This window comes from Motacilla alba, chromosome 1A, assembly GCF_015832195.1.
Source record: "Motacilla alba alba isolate MOTALB_02 chromosome 1A, Motacilla_alba_V1.0_pri, whole genome shotgun sequence".
In the NCBI taxonomy this organism is placed as follows: domain Eukaryota; kingdom Metazoa; phylum Chordata; class Aves; order Passeriformes; family Motacillidae; genus Motacilla; species Motacilla alba.
In genome coordinates, this window is record NC_052031.1 from 32,133,439 (window position 1) to 32,155,093 (window position 21,655).

At 41.0% G+C, this 21,655-nt stretch overlaps 1 protein-coding gene across 1 annotated transcript in view; it reads right to left on the reverse strand.

The window, feature by feature from the left end:
- The window catches only part of PPM1H (protein phosphatase, Mg2+/Mn2+ dependent 1H), a 131,879-nt gene that overhangs the window by 52,371 nt on the left and 57,853 nt on the right, over window positions 1-21,655 (reverse strand). Inside the window, exons 2-4 of the mRNA XM_038153174.1 lie at window positions 20,652-20,820; window positions 11,653-11,997; window positions 4,724-4,836 (exon numbers count right to left, since the gene is read on the reverse strand). Of these exons, the coding sequence (XP_038009102.1) occupies window positions 4,724-4,836; window positions 11,653-11,997; window positions 20,652-20,820 (627 nt within the window). The remainder of the gene's footprint in view (window positions 1-4,723; window positions 4,837-11,652; window positions 11,998-20,651; window positions 20,821-21,655) is intronic.

Here is a 21,655-nt window from a genome sequence, read left to right on the forward strand (position 1 = left end):
AGTACCAATGAAGTTACTTCATCTGCACCCACACAAAACCATCACAAAAATATTCACTCAATGAGCTCCTACCATTTAATAAGCCAAAATGCCTTAGCAGTAATTTTACACTTGCAAAAAGGAGGAGAAAATCTATTCTGGACATGAGGAGGTATGTTCAAGTAGAGTGTGACTATGCCCTGAAAACATAAGTACTGGGGAGCAAAAGCAAGGAGGCAAAAAGATGATAAAAAAGAGCTGATGAAGCAAAGCAAAAAATTCAGTGACCCTGCAGATTTAGTGAGGGTTTCAGGGTATATGGAAAAGTCAAATCAACTTGCGATGTTCTGCTTCTTGTATAACGATAGAGGCACAGCTTCCCTACGTGGCTCCAAGCACAGCACAAAATGGAAGCCCCTGCAGTCTCCAAGCAGCTCCAGACAACACAAAAGCCAGAACAATGCCTGTGCCAAACAGGTTAATATGATCATATTGCATTACAGTCATTGCAGTGATACTGGACAAATGTTATGTTGCATGACGCTATACAATAATTGGGCAGTAATCAGTAAAAACATTAAGTCTCTGTTTTACAACTGCTTCATCAGTAGCTATAAAACAACATCCTTATAAAGAGCATAAAACTAAAAAGAACTGAGATTAACAAGGCGTGTCATGGCAGTTTAGACATAAAAGTCACTTAAGCAATATAGAATTGAACAACACTGTTTAAAACAATGACCAGAGAAGATTTACTATTCCATATTTAAAAAAGAAAACAAATAAAAAGCAGCTATTCCAATGGCCTAGTTTTCATAGCAAATATGTCATGCTGCTAAGCAAAACACAGCTCCTCGATGCTTACCAAAAAAAGCACTATATATTGGATAGCTGACTATAGCACTATCAGCCCCTAATCAAATAACCTTGCATGGACAATGCTAATCACTGAAAAGAAGAAAGAGAGTGAAAGAAACATTAGAAAAAGCTTTGGCCGATATTCAGATATGAATTTTGACTGTACAAGTAGGTATATTTATGGCAGAGTCCAAGAATGATCAGACAAGCCATTAGAGAATGAAAGCAGTTCCTTCCAAGTTGTTTTTATCAGGCTCTGAATACATCACCTCATTTTTAGTAGGGTTCTGGTATCATGTGCAGTTAACATATAATTATTACAGAACTGTGATTGCATCGTTAGCAGAAGTTTAATTATATCATTGACATTAGTGATGCCATAACATCAAGCTCAATAATAGTTCCTAACAAAACCTACAATTAGCACAATTTTTCCTCCCTTTTACACCAACCAAAAGTGTTCAGCTTGGAGAAGCCTAATAGTCCATACAGAAGTGAGCTAGGGCTGAACCTGAAAGGATTGCTGGCTGGTAATTTAGTAATATGGTAATTAAAGTCTTTTCATGATGTAATTACACATCAACTACAAAAGGACAGCTGCTATACAACACTGCCAGGGTACGTGGCATGAAATGATTAGATTTGAGAAGCTTTGGTGGATAAACTGAATACCACAGACATAAGTCTGAGGTATAGCTGGCAACACACAGTACATTATTATTCAAGTCTCACACTTAACGTTTCCTTAGTCTCACTGTGATAGTAACAGTTTGTTGCACATACCTTGGTCCTCTGACAGCAGAAGCTGTTCAAAACCCCACTTTAAAACCTTCTGCTGTTTTGAAGTTCCCTGAAATTATAAAGCCTAACCTTTGGTTAGGTTTGCATGAACCCAAAATGTTTATTTCCCACACAAAACCTTCTCTCACAGATTCCTATCTGTGGGAAACTTGATTTATTTGCAGGCTTTTTCCAGTGGGGTAGCAGAGAGGGAAGAAGGAGAATGAGGAGACGAGAGGCACAAATGAGTAGGTGAACTCAAAGAAACTAAGGGTTTCATCATCTAGTTCCAACAGCAACACGACAAAGTGCCCTGTTTGAGAGAGAAAACAAACCCACCCGTCTTCTTGAGAGCAGATAACCATTTCTTGAAGTAGTTTCCTTACTGTATTTCTCATTGCCTGCCCTTTTATCTGTAGAAACCACAAAGTTGACTAGACAAGGCATGAAACAGCAAAAACAAACTTATTTTTCCCAGCTAACACAACTAAAATGTATTGACTACATAACTGGGCTCTTCAAAATACAGGAATGCACTGTGCACTCTGGCAAGGGGCAGACAACCTCTGAGTGGCTTGTCTAGTCCTGAAATGTCATTTTTGTCATGACAACAACCCGGATGTTTTGCAACAGCTGTTTTTTTTCCCTGTACATGGGAAAGAGGGGATTTGGTGGGAGAGAAACCCAAACCAACTGAGCTACACTTTAAAGCTTTAAAATTTCTTTTGAGCTAGGAAAGTCTAGGAATGGACTTAGCTGAAAAGGAAAGATTTTGGACTAATTCCCCTCAGCATACTAGACACTTTCTGTGAAGTCCATTTGGGAAGCACAAAACCAAACTATTTCGAATCTGGAGGGACTTTATTACCAACAAGATGTTAGGAATGAGAATTTGAATCCTGGTTCGAGCAACACCCAGTCTTGCTCATGGGTTTCCTTTTTGTTTCCTGCCCTCCCTCTTCTTCTGAACAGATGTTCTGGGTAGACTTAATGAACATGTAAAACTTCTTGAAGACTTAGTATGTTTAACTACAGATACACCAATACTCTGGCACCAACTCCAGATCACTGCCAACAGCAGTGTCTTGCCCTTGGGTATCAGAGGCTGCAGTGGAACTGAGGCTGCTCTCAGGGAGCACAGAAGGAATCCTGAGGGAACTGGAAGCAGCCAGTTCCAGTCATTTAAGAACAAAGATCTTGGCTACTCGGATGTAAGTCCTGCATGCCCAGTTTTACACAGTACACTTTTAAGAGACAATAAAGCAAATTAGCCAATTCAGAGAAAGAGGCTCAACTGTACTTCAAGAGCAACAGCACAAGAAAACATGATTTTTTCTAATTTAATGGCAGAAGAGATAGAATGTAGTTCAGCTAGTAGCTCTGTTGACCAGACAGGTGATCACCTCAAGCAGGTTTGCAGCTACCATGTGAGGACTCACTTGACATTTGGTACAAAAAGGAGATTCAAATATGTCACTTGTCAATTGAAACTGGGTGAACAACTTGCAACACATACAGCAAACTTAGCACCTTAAAAACAATCACCAACATGAAATAAACAGGAATTTTATGCACAAAGGATTTATCTGACTTCCTACACAGTGTAAAGCAGCAAGAGGGAATAAAAATCTTGGGTTTAAACTACAAAACCCTTGAGTGTTGTCTCTGTAAGTATGTGGGTGTACACACTACAAACATGAACTGTGTATGCACAAACCTTAAACACAAACATAGCAATCTTCACCTAAAGATTGATGCCTTAAGTTTTAGATTTCATATTTTTCAGATTCTGAACTGCATTAGTATGTAATTCTGAATTTCATATAAAGTGTTAGCAAGTTCTCTTCACAGTTTAGTTAGACAAAACAATCCCTTTCCAGCCTGAGAACCAAGGATACCATTACAGTTTCAGCCCCAAAAAGTGTAAACAATAGTAAATTGAGGAGAGCAAACTGGGAGGATGTGACTTCATAACCTGAAGCTGCAACTGGACAATTAACCCCAATTTGTAAATGGACCAAAACTTAAGAAAGTGTAAAAACTTGTGACCGGTCATTCATCTTAGGTGCATCTTGGGTGGAGCCACGGCAGGGCTCTTGTCCTGCCCAGGGTGTATCCTTTAAAGGCTTTTTAATGAATACCTACTTTACTCCTTTAACACTGTCTACCCTCTGTTAGAGGTAGCGTCTTTAGGCATCAAGACAACATGGTTCAATACCCTTGCAGATGTTAATAACTCAGCTATTAATGAACAGATTACATGTGAACTCTTCTCCCTGCCCTGTTTATGCAGTACACTGCCAAAAGAAACATGTGAAGCCTGAAGTCTTGCAAGAAGAGCCTCATTATCTCTCTCCAATGGTGGTAAGGGCAGAGTTAGAGAGAGGAAAAGAATGCAAGTGAGAGATTTCCAGTATGCTCCTATCTTTAGCAACATCAGAAGACAAAGAAAATGCTTTTTATCATGAGTCTTCAAAAACCCAACTTCAAAATAAAACCAAGCAACAGCTCCTGAGCAACAGCATTCAGTTCTGAGAATTGGACAAGTACTTGAGCCAGAACAGGACAAGGCGAAAAACCTATACTGTGATAGCCTGTCTCACTCTCCTCCTCTCCTAAGGCAAGAGTAGCAGCTGTTTGCATACTTACTGATCACTACCTTCAATTACATAAAAATCTGGAAGCCAAATGGCCTATCAAGACTAAGCCTGGCAACAGGAACTGCAGGACTTCCTATGGAACAAATGTAGCCCTACCAGCTGCTCCACATACAGTCACCTTGGCAGTGTTCAACACACAATTCTACTACACACCCAACACCTCTTCTGTTTCAATGGCTTTTTAGCACCTTTCCACTTCTCTGCAAACATCAAGTCATTCAGAAACTGCAACAGGACCAGAAGTGCTACCAGTTTCCCTGACTGCAACCACTGCTCAAGATACTGGAACGCTATCCCTGGCACTTGCATTCATTTCTGTGAGAAGTGCTAAGTGTCCAGCCAAGAAACAGAATCTTCTTGTGATGCTGTCTGCATTTCAGGAACTCTGTAACACAAGGCCTGAGCAGTTTGGAGTGAAGGATTAGATGAGGAGACAACACACTTACCTGCTATCCCCAGCGTTTGCCACATAAAGCTTCCCCAATAAATACACCACCACCAGGGCTGTGCAGCCACCAGAAATGTTATACACGGTCCTCTCTCGCTCTATCTGCAAATCCTGGAGGAGAAGAGAACAAGGTTTATAAAGACAGCATTGCAATTAATGCTTGAGAAAATGAAGTCTCCTGTGGAAACCAAAAATACAATAGATTCTTTATTAAACTGTATGTCCCACTGTCTGCCCTTTCTTGCAGCTATGGCCACACGAGCTAGGAGAAGAACAGAAAGTTGAGGAGTACCTATTACTTATACAAAGATGTTTGGGAAAAATCAGGTCAGGAGCCTGTAAAACATCAGGTACTAAGGAATAAATAGCAACTCTTATGGATGCAAAAGAATTTGCTACGGCAAAAGCACAATGAAGGCAAAGATAAATGAAGCTTAGCAACAGGTACCTGGTGGTATAATTGGAGAGCGCTTTACATAGACAGCAGATAAATAATGAGACTCAGCTAGACCATGAATAACTACCTACTTCCCTAGAGGAATGCTAGGATTGTAGGGTATACATCTTAAAAACAACGGCAAGATGCAGTTGTGCCACAAGGCTACCCTTCAGAAATACAGGGAATGAGTGGACGTTAAACTGATTCTGAGAGCAAGAAACATTATATATTAAAAGAGTCTTTCCATTTAACAGAAGTGGAAAACACCAATTATACTTTTCACCAACAGTCAATAAAGTCCTGAAAATAAAAAAAACCAAACACATAAATAAACACACATACACACATATACATATATAAATACACATACAATGCCCCAAGAAAGCTTGCAGAACACACAGCAAATAAGTAAATTAGCTACTTTCATTCATACCTTTTAAACAAACACTGAAGTGTATGTGAATGAATGTAGTTTAGCTTCAGGTAATAACACACTACAAATTACCCATCTCTCCTGTGTCCATTTCAAACTGGTCTGTCCTTATTTTATTGGATTCAAACAGGGAGCATCATTTAACATCACTATTGCAAGTACTGGCAGATCTTTTCAAGCTAAACCTTGCCTACTTTTATGTGGTTTTTATTATGAATATATGTTGGCCTGATCTATACTTCAGCCATTTTCAGATCTGCACTGAGCAACAAACAGCTCAAGTTGTTCATGCCTTGGGGTATGAAATTTGGAGCTTTATTTTAGAGCTAAATTAGAGGTGTAATTTGATTGAAAATCTGCAGAGGTGGGAGGAGGTCCCTGTCCCACACTTTATCTCCTACAAATTTCAGGGGAGGGAGGTGGCCTGGTGCAGCAGCAGGGATGCTCAGCAGCACTTGGGCACTGACCTGAGCCAGTGGGCAGAGGTGTCTGTCACAAATAACTTGCTGACTCCTCACTGGCCAATGCACATACATCCCATTTGTGCCATGACAGTGCTGAGGTACTGTCTCAGCAGGCCATCCTCAGCTGTGTGTGCAAACTGCACGTGGCTGCCACCAACTTTTTTTTGGGGGGATGGGTAGTAAGGACCAGAAGGAAAACATCTCCAAGCTATAAATCATATCTTGCAGAACCTTTGGTTACAGACATGGGCCTGTTATAAATGCGTCTTTATCTAATCTTGCCATCGAGAAGCTGATTCTCCTCCCCATGGCTTCTGTGTATTTTTAAATCAAACTGAAAACAAGAGTTCAAAGGAATCTGACATTTCTAACCATCAAAATATTTTAAACTTACAAATACTACAGATTTTCCAAGCACTGCCAGGAATTTTAAGAAACCTTAATTTCCACAGCTCAGAATATCCTCCAAGACCTTCAAACAATGCGCAATTCCTCACCTGGTTTCAGCTCTGTCATACATATACTTTGCAATTGATGGAATGCCTAAATTAAAATTTATTTCTTCCAATAACAGATTTCAGAAGCATCTATTACAGGAGAGGACATGGATAATCCTTAGGGCCTCTTTTTCAGAATTTCCTTGACTTAAACTACATCTCTGTAGTGAGTTTTCTCAAATCATTGCTGTTGTTGGGTTCTGCCATCTAGAACTTCAATTTACTACCACGACTTGTCAGAGTACATTGAGCACCATGCATGTTTTGATATTGCATACTTTGCTTGATATTTTCTTTTTCAACAGCAAGGAAAGAAGACAAGGCTTTCCAACAGCTCAACAAGATTTGAGGGAGAAAAATAAAGCAAAATAAAACTAAGCTCACCAATGTCACCAGTTCGTTCTGATCTAGAGACATTGGCTTTTAATGAAATACTTTGTAACAGTGGTTCTGGGAAAGTAGTACTAACATGGGCAGAAGCCTCAAAATGCCTCTAAAGCCTTTATGAGTGTAAAGGGGCTCATTCTAGACAGAGTGTACAGAAAGCTTTCCTCATTTTCCAGCAGGAGAATAATTTCTGAGCTAGCGAATTTGTTGTCGTTATTGTTGGTTTGGGTGGGGTTTGTTTGTTTTGGTTTTGTTTGTTTGTTTTCCGGAGGAGCAGTTAATTTAGTCGGAGCTCTGCCGTCCGTGCCGGGACCCGTGCTGCAGCGCACGGCAGCCGCTCCCGAGAGTTGCCCCAGGCCTGGTCCCCCTTCCCTGGTGCGGGATGAGGGAGGGCGGAGCGCAGCCCGCAGAGGGCACCGCTAGGCACCGAGCAGGTGCGGGCGAGCAGGGCGGCTTTCCGCCCCGAGCCCGGCAGCGGCGAGGCAGCGGGAGAGCCGCGGGCCGGGGCGAGGCCGGGGCCGGGCTCCCCACAGGCGGGACCGCCTCCGCGGAGCCGCGGCGCGGGCCGCTCCTGCCACCTGGCGGAGGCTGCGCGCAGCGGCACCTGCGCCGATCGTGCCCTCGGGCCGCGGCCGAGGCAGGGCCGCCTACGGGCAGCAGGTGGGTGTGGAATGTCCGCAGAGAGGCAGAGCCCATGGCCTGCCTGGACAGCCTGTTCCAGTGCTCTGCCACCCTCAGTGGGAAGAAGTGCTTCCTCAGGTTGAGGTGAAACTGTGGTTTAGTTTACGGCCATTTCTCCTCATCCTGTAGCTGAAAAGAGGACAGCACCATCCTCTTGACAGCACTGGAAAGAGTCTGGCACCATCCTCTTGACACCAGCCTTTCAGATATTTATGCACATTAATGCCATCTCCTCTCAGTCTTCTCCAGACAAAACAGCCCAGCTGCCTCAAACTCTCCTCGTAGGAGAGATGTCTCAGTCCCTCAATCACCTTTGCTGCCCCGTGCTGGACCCTCTCCAGTCTGAGGAGCCCAGAACTGGACACAGCACTGCAGGTGTGGCCTCACTAGGGCCAAGCAGAGGGGGAGGATCACCTTCCTCAACCTGCTGGCCACACTCTTCCCACCCTCTTTTCATATATGATTATCCTCAGAGCAACAGCCTTTCCTCCAGGATCTCAACCTTGCTATGACAGCAGAAAGCAGCTTTACTATCTGGTTAAAAAAAAGTTTCAGAAGGCATAAACATAAAATTAACTCCTTAGCATGCTTTCCATCAAATGCCTGTAATTCTATTTAAACTCTCAATTCTACTGGCTATATAATGACAGGAAACTTTCAAAAAAAGTGAACTGCACAACACATGCCATTCTTTCAAGACTGTTCAATTAATTAAAATAGCACCAATCTAGAAAAAGCACCTGTCTAGATTTCATCTAAGTAAAAAAGAACTCAATAAAGAAGAAAGTAATGATACAATGAATACAGATGTACACCTCTCAATAAATCATACAGACTTATTCTGTGCCATTTCTTCACATCTAAAATTAAATGAGGTTCAGAGTAGAAAAGGTGCTCTCTCCTCTTAACCTTTCTTGCAAATACATACAACATCACACATGTATACAAGGTTAAATATGGGGAAAGGACAATAATTTGATGTATCTATCCAATATGGAACTGCGCTTGGAAGCATTCCTCCGGGCTCCTTTGAACTGAATCTATAAATGCACATCTTAAAACTCAACAGATGAAAATTAGAGGATTTGACTTATGACACCTTCAGAACTTGAGCTTATTTATTTCCTTTTAACTGGAACAATTGTGATACTGAAAATTACTGACATTTGCTGTTTTTTAGACAGGGCATTAAATTATCTGAAAACACAGCACAAACTTCCTAATCCCAGTTTCAAAAAATAAAGCATCATTTAGATGCACTTCAAAATGGAGACAATTTAATTGCTAAAAATCTAAGTTAGGCAATGATGATCTGTGTCAGCTTTCCACAGCGTTTTACTGCATGTAGCTGTTAGACAAGAACAAAAGTCCAAAAAAACCCACATCAAATAAAGGAAAAATAATTTTAAAAAGCCTTTTGCAAGCCATGAATTGCATTTAAATGAGACTTGAGGCAAAAACAGGGAGACCTTAACTAGAATTCAAAAGCAAGTTGGGGAAAAAAATAATGGAAATGGGGAAAAAAATGCTCCCAGGAAAAGGGGACAAAGTCATCATTAAACCTGTCAGGTCAGACTCTTTAAAAAACAGTATCCTTACCTACTCATTACTTTCACTCGATTCACAAGAATCCTTTGCAGCAATTGGTGTTTCAGGAAAAACCACCAAGAAGTCTGCCAATGTGTTCAGGAAACTTGAGCTTTCCCCAAGTGCCAGGTAAACTGATACACTCTGCTGGCACAAAACCCTTGTACACACTGCACATCTTGACTGCCCTGACCTAACTCAACAACATCCATAATGTTCCAGTACAAACAAGGGCTGATTAAACAATGTGCTGTGGAAGAGGCCCAAAGTCTTCAAGCATAGACTAGAAGGAGTATAAGCTAGCAGGAAGTTAAACAGAGGCAGGAGGAAGATGAAGCACTTCAAGCACAGATGAGACACAGAAACGTTGATTTTATGAATTGCTCCTTTACACAGATGAAAAAAACCACTCTTTTGCCTAAACCAAGTATCAGTGCAAAAGTCCCCTCAGAGCTTAAAGTAGATACAGTTTAATTATCTACTGCTTTCCTTAAGCTAACCATTTTTATGAGATTTCCTGTAAAACTCAATGCTGAAATTACATTGCATTGGAGTAGTCATTTGTTTATCAAAGACAATTATGAACTTCAGCCCTCTAATATAAAGCACGTGGGAATTAAGATACTTGATATGTAGCATATGATCAAAGATGCAGTGAGGAAAATGCTCTGTTTACAAACAGAGAGAACAGATTAGCATGAGCTATACAAGGAATACCTGAACACCATAACTGTAGTGAGTTATCCAGTGTTTCTGCATTTGTCATACTCTACTCACAAAACCCCTCACAATCAGATCTCTGAACATAAGCTGAGACGGTCTTCTATGTGAACACCTACCAGAGATGTGAAGCCAAAATAAAGCAGTGCTATAACAGCCCTGTTCACTCAGACACATTCAGGAAGGCAGCGATGGGTAACACACATGCTGCTCTCGTAAGAGAGGTAGAGAAACGGCCCTTCTATACTGTTACTTTCATTGTCCAGTCCACAAAACTCCACTTCTCACCTTGCCTGCACTTGAAGACAGTTTCAACAGGAGAGAATCACGTCATGCTCTCAGAGCCTGGCACTATTCTGGCCTCAAAATTACACCACCTGAAGCATTGAAATTGGTGTTCCTCCAATGCATGCTCTGAACCTACTAGGGTGCAGTAGATGGGCATGGTCATCTCCCTCTTTTCTCAACAAAGAAGGGAGCAATCTAGTCCTTCCTTTCTGAAAAGGTGTACTTAACTGACATATTTTCATGCATCCTCCTCTTTCTTTTCATCTAGCAGAAACTGAGCCCACTACCCACAGTGCATAATTCTGCCCGCACAACCCCCACTGAAGTATGCCTAAGCCCTGGCTGTGAATACTGCTCCTGGACCGACCCACCTGCCAGTCCAAACCCAGTTGGTGGGTCTGCTTTTCTTTGGGAAGAAAGAACAATCCAGAAAAAGATAATTGTTATTCAGAACTCAAAGTGAAGTACTACTTGTCATGACAATTGTAGTCTCTAATTAAATGCATGTACTGGACAAAATTCACATACATCAAGAAAAACAATGATCAGATATTTCTTTTCAGACAACAAATAAAACCACTGGGAAACACTGAATAGTTCACAGTCCTTCTTTTCAAATAAGAGGCTTTTCTGAAAACTACAGCAACAAAATAAAAAAACAAAACAAACCAACAGTATCAGACCTCCCAAAACCTGATCCACATGTGCTTCTTGGCAGGCCAGACCTTTGCTCTGCCTGACAAGAACGACTTTCAGTAATGTGGAGAAGTGAAGGGGGAAGTTGTGGAGGAACTACATCAACTACAGAAGAGGAAAAACCAGCTTCCATAGGGAAATGGATGGATATTCTGTTCCCATAGGGTCATGATTTCCTGACAGCTGTTCAGGCTGTACACAAGTCAGGAAGGTGGTAGGAATGAACTTCATGCCCCATTCACCCACAAAATCTGCCTCAGTGAAGAGCTGCAGACACTCTACAGACACTACTCCAACACCAATGTGAACTATGGGCCATTAGACCAAGCAGCCTTTGCTGCTGCTCTGGTAGGGCAATGAGGCTTTATCAAGTGCATGCCCACATACTCAGCCTGATAACAACTGCCAGTGGTGAAATCTGCACTGTTAAGGCAATAATGATCTATATCTTACAAAAGGAGGGGGAGAAGAAAATTAAAAAGAAGAGTATTATACATTGAAAATTCAAGTAATTTATAACCATTGCCACAGCGCCACCTGGGAGTTAAAATGCAGCTCCAGCCTCACAGGGGTGTACCTGGTAAGCTGTTGAGGCTCTTAAACAGTTCTGTTCACACTCGGATGTTGTTAAAGCAATGAAAGAAAAAGAAAAAAAAAATTTTAAATCTTCATGATCTCCAGATCATGTGACTCCATGTAAACAACAAGGCCTTCAGAGCCCTGAGACACACATACCATTTCCTTGAATGCACTTTCTATGGCCCCAATAACCAGGCACTCATGTGGGATCTTCTTCTCCGTGAAGAAGCGTGTTGGAGGCGTGCTGGGCGAGCCCGGAGCTCCCACACCACCGCGCAGGGAGGCTGCCCGCGTCAGTGTCCTGCTGTTGGTGGATGGGTTGTCAGGCTCCTCTCCCAGGCAGGTGGGTGGCAGGACAGCTGTGTTCCTCAGGATGTCCACGATCTCCTGCAGCTGTTCCAGGATGTGGTGCTGCAGCAATTTGGAAGCGACCACAGCTGCCCCTGACCCAGCGTGTCCATCAAACAGGGACCAGTAGTACAGGCTGATCCCATCTGTGTCCTGGAGAAGCAAGAGGGGAAGAAAGGAAAGGAAAAGAGATGGTCAGTGTTACGCAGTTGTGAGCGAGGTGACACAGAGGCAGCAGGTGAAACACAGATAACTTTCCCAGAGGTAACATTCTTTCTGAAATGAAGAAATACCCACAGTGTCAGTACAACTCTGGTTGAAAGAAGAGATGCTTATTTTTACCACACATCCCCAGCATGTTTTTTCTTTTCCTTAACCTCTAAATAAAAAAAAAAAGCCCAAGAAAAAAAAAATGGAATAAGAAAGGCTAAACTTACAATCTTTCTTACCTTACAGCCATCATAGGTTGTAGAAAAATAGCATTTGAATATATGATAGACCTACCACTATGAAAGACCAAAATTCTACACAAGACAGCACCTGATACTTTGTGACAGAACATTTTTTTTTTTCCTAGGAATGAGACAAAGGACCTCAGTTTGACATCCAGCAACAAATGTGAACTCCACTTCCACAGCTGGTAGATAAGGTCCATCCATGTTGGCAGATGGGACAACTCAAGATTTCTCTGCCTGTGCCAGCCCAGGAAACAGCACTAGCACAGAGGTCCTTGAGGATGACAGACCCAAGTGGGATCAGCTGCACTTCATCTGATCCAGCCTCCATGTTCCCTGCCTGGTTCTTCATAGTCTCCCAGAAAGTTTCCAGTATAGTACAGGAAATCATGGGGTACCCTATCGCTTAAACACGGCATTAACCCAGGGCTGGAGGCAGAGTAGCTCTGGGCATCACAAACTCCAAAATGCCTGGAAAATACCAAGGAGCCATACTCTTGATAAGCTCAACTTTTTCTGGGGAGAGAAATTCACCTAGCAATCCTCAGGTAACCATTCAAGGCATAATGATACCCATCTTTGCAGCATCTTTGCATGACAGCATATTTGGCAGCAGCATGGGGAAAGAGCCTTTCCTGTCTTTCCTTCCCCTGCATTTATTTTAATCCTGCACCTTCCCCCAGCTATGCAGAAACAGCAGTTAGTGGGGCTGCCTTGCAAGTCGGATGTGGGTGGACTAATACAGATTTAGAAAGAAACAATTTTGCAAAGGACAGGAATGAGGCTATACTGTTGTAAAATACCTCGTAATAAGAAAGCATAACCTAGATCTCACTGCAATCAAAGAACCTCAAAATTACATGTGGTCTAATTTAGGATGACAGATGTGATTTGTTTTTTTCACTTGAACACTGCTCCCTTACACTACAGATCAGCATAAAGTCTAGGCATCACCTGCCTCCCAGCACTTCATGTCCAAAGCACTGCCTATTTCAAATTTATGGACAGGGCTGTGAACTGCAGCTCCTTTTACTTTCTGCTGTTTCAGCCGCTCCACTAAGGTGCCATGATAATAAAAATCACATTAAAGTCGAGGTGTTTTTTGGTTTGTTTTTTTTTTTTTTCATGCAGTATTGCTGATGTGGTAAAGTTCAAATATATTCTTGTATTCTTAACCAAAGCATCAACATCATAGTCATCTACACAGCAGAGAGCTCCTCCAAGAGGAGGAATTCATCAGTCCCTCATGCATTCTTCACTACTGAAATGCTGTGATAAGGGGGTACTGTCCTCAAGTACTTTTTACTTACCACAGGATACATCCTAGAATGGTGGAAAAACCAATGTATGTCCACATTTCTGAACCATTTCTGAACATGGTTCCTTAGCCAGACACCACCCCCCTCTCCGTCCACACTTACCCAGCCTGGTAAATTCATCAAATAACCAGTTGTGAAACTTCCCACCTGATGGCAGGACTGGCAGATGTACTACCTTGCTCTGGGCTCAGAATCCTTCCAAGTTGGCTGTAAAATTCTGTGTAAGTAATTTTTAACGGCTAACAGGATTATCAATTTTAAAATCTGCTTGTAAAAATAGATTGCTAGTCATGTAAAATGTAAAGTATTTTAGCAATAGAAACCAGTTTTCCAAAGTGAAAGTATTTCAGCTGAAAACTGAAACTATTCAAAATGCCAACATTTTGCCTCCTGGGATTTGTATATCAAACCACTTCTGCTCCCATTCTTCTCTTAAGAGTTTGCTTCCCTGGCCAAAATTGATGTTATGATGCACCATGGATAATGCTTCCACAGTTTTTGTCCTCATGTCCTTTAAAGGCACTTCTCCTTTGGAAATGTGTTCTCTTTGTGGGGAGTGGGGGGGGAATCCCCAAGGCATTTCAACTCTGATTGAGATTGAAATATTTTATCTTCCACCAAAAAGAAGCCTATATTTTGTCATTGTTCTCCCCCTGCCCCCAAACTGAAACAGAAACTTACAATTAAGAACAAGTTTGATCCACACTCCATTTTCATGACTTCTCCAAAGCAAACCCCCCAGCAAAGTCCGTGTGACAGCTTTTCAGAAGAGAACAGTTATTAACACAATTTATTCTCATTACTATGATCTCAGCTCTGGATATGTCCTACACTGAACAAGCCTTATGTGAGTTTGGGAGTTAAAGATGACATTGGGACACTTTAAAACAGATGAAAATTGCCCCTGACAAAAAGGGAAAATGAAATATTATCATTTATTTCCTCTAAGCCAATGGGCAGCACAACTTTGGACAGAGAAGTTCACATGGACTTGAGCTGTATTCTCAGACTCTCACTAACACATGTCACTGTGGCATGGCCACATCAACAATGGTGGTCCACTGATCTTGTCCTTTTTGGAGTAGTAATTCTTGAACAAAGAAGATGTTGCTACCAGTTCAGCTAAGCTCAGACATCTACACTGCACACCTCCAAGACAGTTCTCTAAATTGCCCTGATGTTGGGCAGACAGAAAACCCCCTACATTTTCAGACTATGCTCATCTCATTCCAAAGTAGATTTATTTCTCCCTAGCAACAGCAGAAGCACCCTAGATAACTGTAAAGTCTGTATTCTAAGCACTCAGGGGAGGTGACTACCATAATGCTGCTCTCATACAGACATTCTGTGTGAGATGCTCCAGGGCCTTAGCTTCAGCTGGGATCTGCAGGCATTACTGTAACCTAAATATTAGTCTTGAAAAACTTCTGTGTATTCCTACAAAGCTTCATTTACTTTTGAACTAGCAAAGAGGAAAACCACAGATAATATATTAGCTGTCTAAAAAAGGACGAAAAAGCAGACTCTTTTTCCCCACCCTGAGAATAAAAACAGCTCTTCTATTTGAAAGAAATTAATTCCCCAAAACCACACCGATTCAATGGGAATTAAAAATATGATGCAATGAAGGCAGTGACTCAGTGAACAAACAAGGGCCACTAGTCAAGGCACACAGATGAGGCAAAATGCACAGAAAGGTCCTTGCTTTTCCTCACACAGCTGAACTGACCTCTGCAGACACCAAGCAATTACCTGCTTTGGTGTGCATATGCATTGCTGTTTGCTCTCTTTTACATCTGGGAGCTTGATCTTCTTCCCAAAAAGAACTGACATTCTGCAAACTCAGAGAACAAGACATCTATTTTTACTAGCACTGGCAGTATTCTGCCAGAAGTAGTCCTTCAAACACCAGTCTTCATTTCTTCTTTTATCTTGGCAGAATCCTCAAATAAGAGTGTGGTCAGTCACCACAGTGATTTATTTTAGATTTTCATTCAAAAGCTTCTGACCTAACAAACAGGCTGAATAACTACCAGAAACATGAGGAGAAAACAAATCCTTCACTGCACCGACCTTACAATTAATTTCCTAGTACAGAAGGTACTAGGAAATTTAATAAGCTTCAGGCTCCTCAACTGCTGACCTAGCTTTCAGGAAGGTTCAGCAGCCTTCTGGGCTTTGCAATTGTAAAATATAATTAAGACATGCAAAGTTTTGGGTCAAGCAATGGATGAGAAATCATAAGAGAAATTGCATATATATATTTATTTTTTTTTTTTTTTACACATAATTTGAGCTCAATGATATGAAGGAAAAAAACCTTACCAATAGCTAGTGATCATTTTGGGACACACTTTTCAGGTAAGCTAGACAGCAGTTTTACATTGCAAACCTTCAGATTGCTGTTATGGAGTTAATTCCAAACAGGCAAATAAATCATGTTGCCACTAAAGATTTATTATGGGAACTACAATCTACCCTGCCTATTATTATTCCAGATATGAACTACAGTCACAAAACACTTAAGAGAGCAACTTGAGCTCTCATAAAATCTGAACTGGGCCAGCAATTGCCACCCCAATCCTCAGAGAAAAACCTCCTCATGTCACCAGTATGTTCAGCTGCCAGTGGTAGGCTACCAGCCTTATGCCACACAAAACATACAACATCTCAGATTTGTTGCAAAGAAGACTGCAGAATTAGTAATTATGTATCCTCACATTACAATGACAATTAATAATGTATCACATTAAGTCCTGCAGCCTGATTGTCACTATGACAATATCCCGGCACATGATTTCCATTTTGCCTGCTGATGATTTTCAGCATTCATCATGAAGGTACTCTGCAGTTAAAGGCATTTTAAAATAGTACAAATGAAAAAGATGTGCAATTTAATGAGAATGTTCTTGAATGGGAACAGACAGGAGATACGATTAAGCACCAGTGGAGTGGGATGGAGAGAAGGGGAGAGAATTAACTTAGGGTTGAATTTGAAGAGTCTTTCCTTTCACTGCTCTGCTCATTTTATTACCCACCCTTTCAAGAAGAAAACCATGTTTATGCTATTTAATAGACTTCCCAGAATTTGTCTGTGTGTTTGCGTTAAAGAAATGTTTACTTCTCCATTTCTGCATTTCTGGCCTACCACCTCCTCCTTTCCACCCCTGGCAGTCCATGTGGAGAGTCAAGGCCATGGTAGTGGCATTCAACTTGTGTGGACAACACGTGGATCTCCAACTCCCTTATGCTGCTTTGTCAAAGGCACAGGGCTGGATTGATGGGGTTAGCATTAAACAACAATCACACAGTCCCAGATATAGCTGATGTTTCACAAACTTCCCAAAAAGCAGGAGAAAACAAAGATGGCATGTGCCATTCTCAGAGAGTCTGTGTAAAAAAAAGAAAAATCTGAAAATGATAAAAAGGACTTGTTACATAAAGTTTACATTTCAGTGCCTATTTCCCTTGTGCTCCACACTTGAAAAAAAATCTTTTCAATGACCTTCCCTCATTCCTTTTTCCTTCAGTATTTCTGCAAGGTGCTTCATGACATAGAAAGAATGTCAGATTGTGTGTTACAGTGCGATTTCCCTATGAGGCATTTACACTATTTAGCCTCTGGCTTTCTTACTAAGTATTTCCTGGGATGATATTCTATCATTCACTGTAGTGTTTAAAGCCACTATTTCTAAATCTCATTCATACAAATTAAGTTGTTCACTCATCACATTTAACATCAACCTCCTATACTCCTTAAAAAATATTTGCCAACAGTGCTTTGTGAGGGGTATTATACCTCACAGTATAAAAATATGAAAACAAAAATATGACACAACACAGAAATGTGCTTTTTTCCTCCCCCTTTTTAGACATATTCAACCAACAAAAGATGTAGTAAGGAAAAAGTCCTACCAAGTGCTAGTGTAAGACTGCCCTCTAGTAGAAAATGTTCACCAGGAATATGCTGCCTGTTTTGGGAAAATGTATTACTAATTTAAATACATAAGCTGTGATCTAATAACATGGTAGAATAGGTTTTCCACAACTAAATAATGAGTGTGACAGCACCTATATCAATGCCATGTAGAAAACAGAAGCAAATCCGTAGAGAAGAGAACATAGAAAGAACAAGATAAGAAGTAACTAGAAAACAGTACAATATATTATATGGATCAGCTGGCTCCTGAATTTAAATGTTATGTTCCTTTCTTGTCAAAATATGTCAGAAATAAAATCAAGAACAGAAGATTTGAAATAAAAGTGTTTCTCTCAAGAAACTTGAAAGGGAGTGGCTGTTTCTTCCAAAATCAAGATGAAAGATACAGACTCAAACTAGGAAATAGCGAAAAGAAAAATCAGAACATTCCGTAAGATACTTCTCATAAACTCTTAAACTCTGTGTAAGCAGATATTTACCGATAAGCATGAAATATCAAATGGATAAAAAGAACAGCTTTTAAAAACATGCAGTTTATTGACCCTATCATTACATTACCACAACGGTACATCAACTGTAACAATGGATAACATCAAGGTTGCCTTTCCAAAAACAAAACTATTTTATATCCCTGTATTTTTAATGCAATCTTATCTTATTAACTACGTAATGTTTGGAAAAAAGTTCCTTCTGAAGAAGGTGATTAGCCATGGCTTTTGCTCTTGAGAAGCTTTTGATACTGGAAGTTAATCGGGCTTTGTGAAACAATGCTACAAAGATTTTTATGTCCCATGCAAGCCCCTAAAATATGCAAAACCAGGCAAACTCAGCACAGTTACATTCACCCACATCCCAAATGCAGAGGACCCTGACCACGCATCTGACATGGTAGCTCTGGAACTTTAATGTGGTATGAGATCAAACCTTGCATGTCTGCACAGGATCAAGATGTGTGTACCCAGGCTGGTGTGTGCACAGGGGTCTTTGCAGTGTACCTGTGTGCATGGCACAGTGACACCCTTAGCATCAAACAAACCCATAACCTGGACCAGGGACACTGGCAGCTGTCTTGCTGTGTTTTCTATACACAAACAACTACTGTGGCAAAATGATTGCTTTGTTAAACATAATTAATGCATACAAAAGTTAAATACACTTCTGAAACCAAGCACCTTCCTGAACCAACAGCAGGCAGTTGCATGGACTTTCTAGGAAAGACTTTTAAATACACAGCTAATTAAAACAAATTCTTTTTTTTTGCTTTGCATGACTGTGTGTAGAACTCCAAGTCCCAGCAAGTTCTGGACACAATTCTTTATCCAAGAGTTTGCAAAAATGTACTTGAAAAAAGAAATCATGATGTCTGAATACCATGAGGAATATCAGCACACAGGAATTGAAACACAATTTAAAGAAAGATTTTTAAAGAGGAAAGAACAGGGTAATTTGCAAACCCTCAGGATCTGTCAGTTTGAAAACGTTGTGGCAATAATGAAGTATGAAACAGAACTGGAGGAGCAAGAGGTTGGCAGGGACACAGTACAAGAGGAATGCTTGTTTCTCAGGACCCCAATGAACCCTGCAGCCATCAGGTGTACCAAGCCCTGGAATTCTGAGACTAAAGCAGACTGCTAATCACTACCTGATTTAAAATAGACACACACACACACACACACCCCAACTAACAAAAAAAAAACCCCAAACAAACAAAACCCAAACATATAAACAAACCAAGCCCCAAAACCAAAACAAAAACCTCCAAGCTACCAAAAAAGGCTACTCAGAGTCCACTGAAAAACTAATTATCACTTAGGGACAACCTGTGTTCTCCAGCAGCAGGAATGCAGCATACCCACATTGTCTGACTGAAACATTAATACAGGGCATTTAGTATTACATGGTGAAATGTTGGAATTGAACACACACTATCAATCACTGCTGGAGGCTGAGCTCATGCTTAAAGAGCAGGTGAAGTAATTAGCCAGTCAGGAAACAAGACAGATGAAAAATTGCAGACAATTGCCAGTATGACATACACCACACTTCACACAAATGAGGGAAACTATAGTCTGCAAAAATCACTGAATTCCATGTGCTGGATGACCTTACCCTACCTGCATAAACCAGAAGAGTATCCTGCTTTAGTAGTTGATTAAATTAGAGAATGCAGTATCTTTCCAACATTGGCTGAAGATGTGGTTTAGTGGCTTAGATGTAAGACACATTTTAACAGCCTATATGTTCATATAGTTCTTTATCTGAGCCCTGTGTAGGCACAGTGAAAAAAGCTGCCAATGCAGTGTCCACAGAGATCCATGTAGTGCAAATGTGCCTACACAACAGTACAGAAACATAGAAAGAGCAGATGGAGGTAGATTTGCGTTTTTGTGGCACCATAGCATCTGTGTAAATTATGGAACCATAGAATGGTTCTGTAAAAATGGTTCTGTAAAAATGAAGAACCAACTCCTCTGCCATGGGCAGGAACACCTTCCCCTAGACCAGGCTGCTCAAAGTCTCATCCAACCTGGTCAAATGTCTCTGGGCAACCTGTTCCAGTGCCTCACCACCCTCACAGTAAAATTTTCCCCCTAATATCTAATTTCAACCCTCAATTAGTTTGAAGTCCTTGCTCCTTCTCCTGTCACTATAGGACTTTGTGAAAGCCCCTCTACAATTCCCTTTAGGTACTGGATGGCCAGCCTAAGGACTCCCTGGAGGCCTCCCTTCTTCAGGATGAACAGCCCAAACTCACAGCCTGTCTTCATAGAAGATGTGCTCCAGACCTTTCCTCATCTTCAGATTTCTCAACATTGTATTTCAGAAATGAAACAAAAAGAAATATCAGGAGCATCCCCTTGCCTATCTTTAAACTAAAATATCTTAGATGCAAGGAGCATTTTTCAACACAAAAAATTAAGTAGTAGAGCTAAGAAAAATATAGTGAAATGTTCTGCATTTAAGCAGAGATAACCAGTAAGAGGTAGCTGAAAAGATTTGAAATATTCGGAAAGTACCTTTTAGTGCCACATTCTTACATCCTTTTATATGATTTGTATTTTTTCCACTGAAAAGATACAGAAGTTTGCTTACTGAATTGTCTTTCAGCTGAAGACCTTCTCCATTGGGCAGCGATGACCTCCGTTTTGTTGAAGAGTTCTTGTTTGGTGTAGAATTACTGACTCCAGCTTTCTTCTTGACGAAGAGGACTTCACAGCTGGCTTGATCTTCATTGTGCGTGCTCTTCCCTGCATTTATTACCCTAAGGAAAAAAAAAACCAATCAAAAAAAGAAAACAGTGACCAGATTAGCAAAGCACAGAAGCCCCCATCTGTATCTCACAATGTGACTCGAGAGGTACGGAACCAGAGTCCAGCACTGCTGCAATTACTGACTGAATTAAAATACCTGACTGTCTTCCAGAGATACAAACATACACACAGGCATACATTTTATTTCTGTACACATACACATGACACAACAAGCATTTTCTGCAGAACTATGTGAATAAGAACCAATGGTGCCATCAGCATATTTCACCCCTAGGCATACCACACTGTTTTAAAAAAGCGACTACTTTATGGATGAAGTTGATAACACATATGCCTTCCAGTTGAAACATGAGACCCCCATTTCCTTTTCTACCTGCCAGCATCTCTGCTGTAAATAAAGAATCTCTGGCTAAGAGTGTGCACTCTGTCAAGTTCCAAGTCTTTGCAGAAACAAAATACCTGCTATAAATCTACAAAGCTGTTACTGCTACAGGCAGTCTGTTCAAACAGCATTTATTAGAAATGCTGTGACAGAAATACAAGGGAAAGACACGGTCTCTGACAGGCAAGTCAAGCTTGCTTGTACCACAGTGATAGAGAGATGCATACTAAATACATCCCTCTAGTACTGCACAACATAACCTCGTGCCCCTAGAAGCCTACCTCAAACCATCTGTCCCATGAGCCCTGTAGAAAACAGAAGATTTGCACTAGGAGCTGCAGGCATGCAAAACCCAGCACTAAGAGCTCAGTACAAGCTTTTAACAGCCAAAGGTATCCTGGGACTTGTACCACAGCTTGCTTCCTTTGATCAGTGATTAGGCT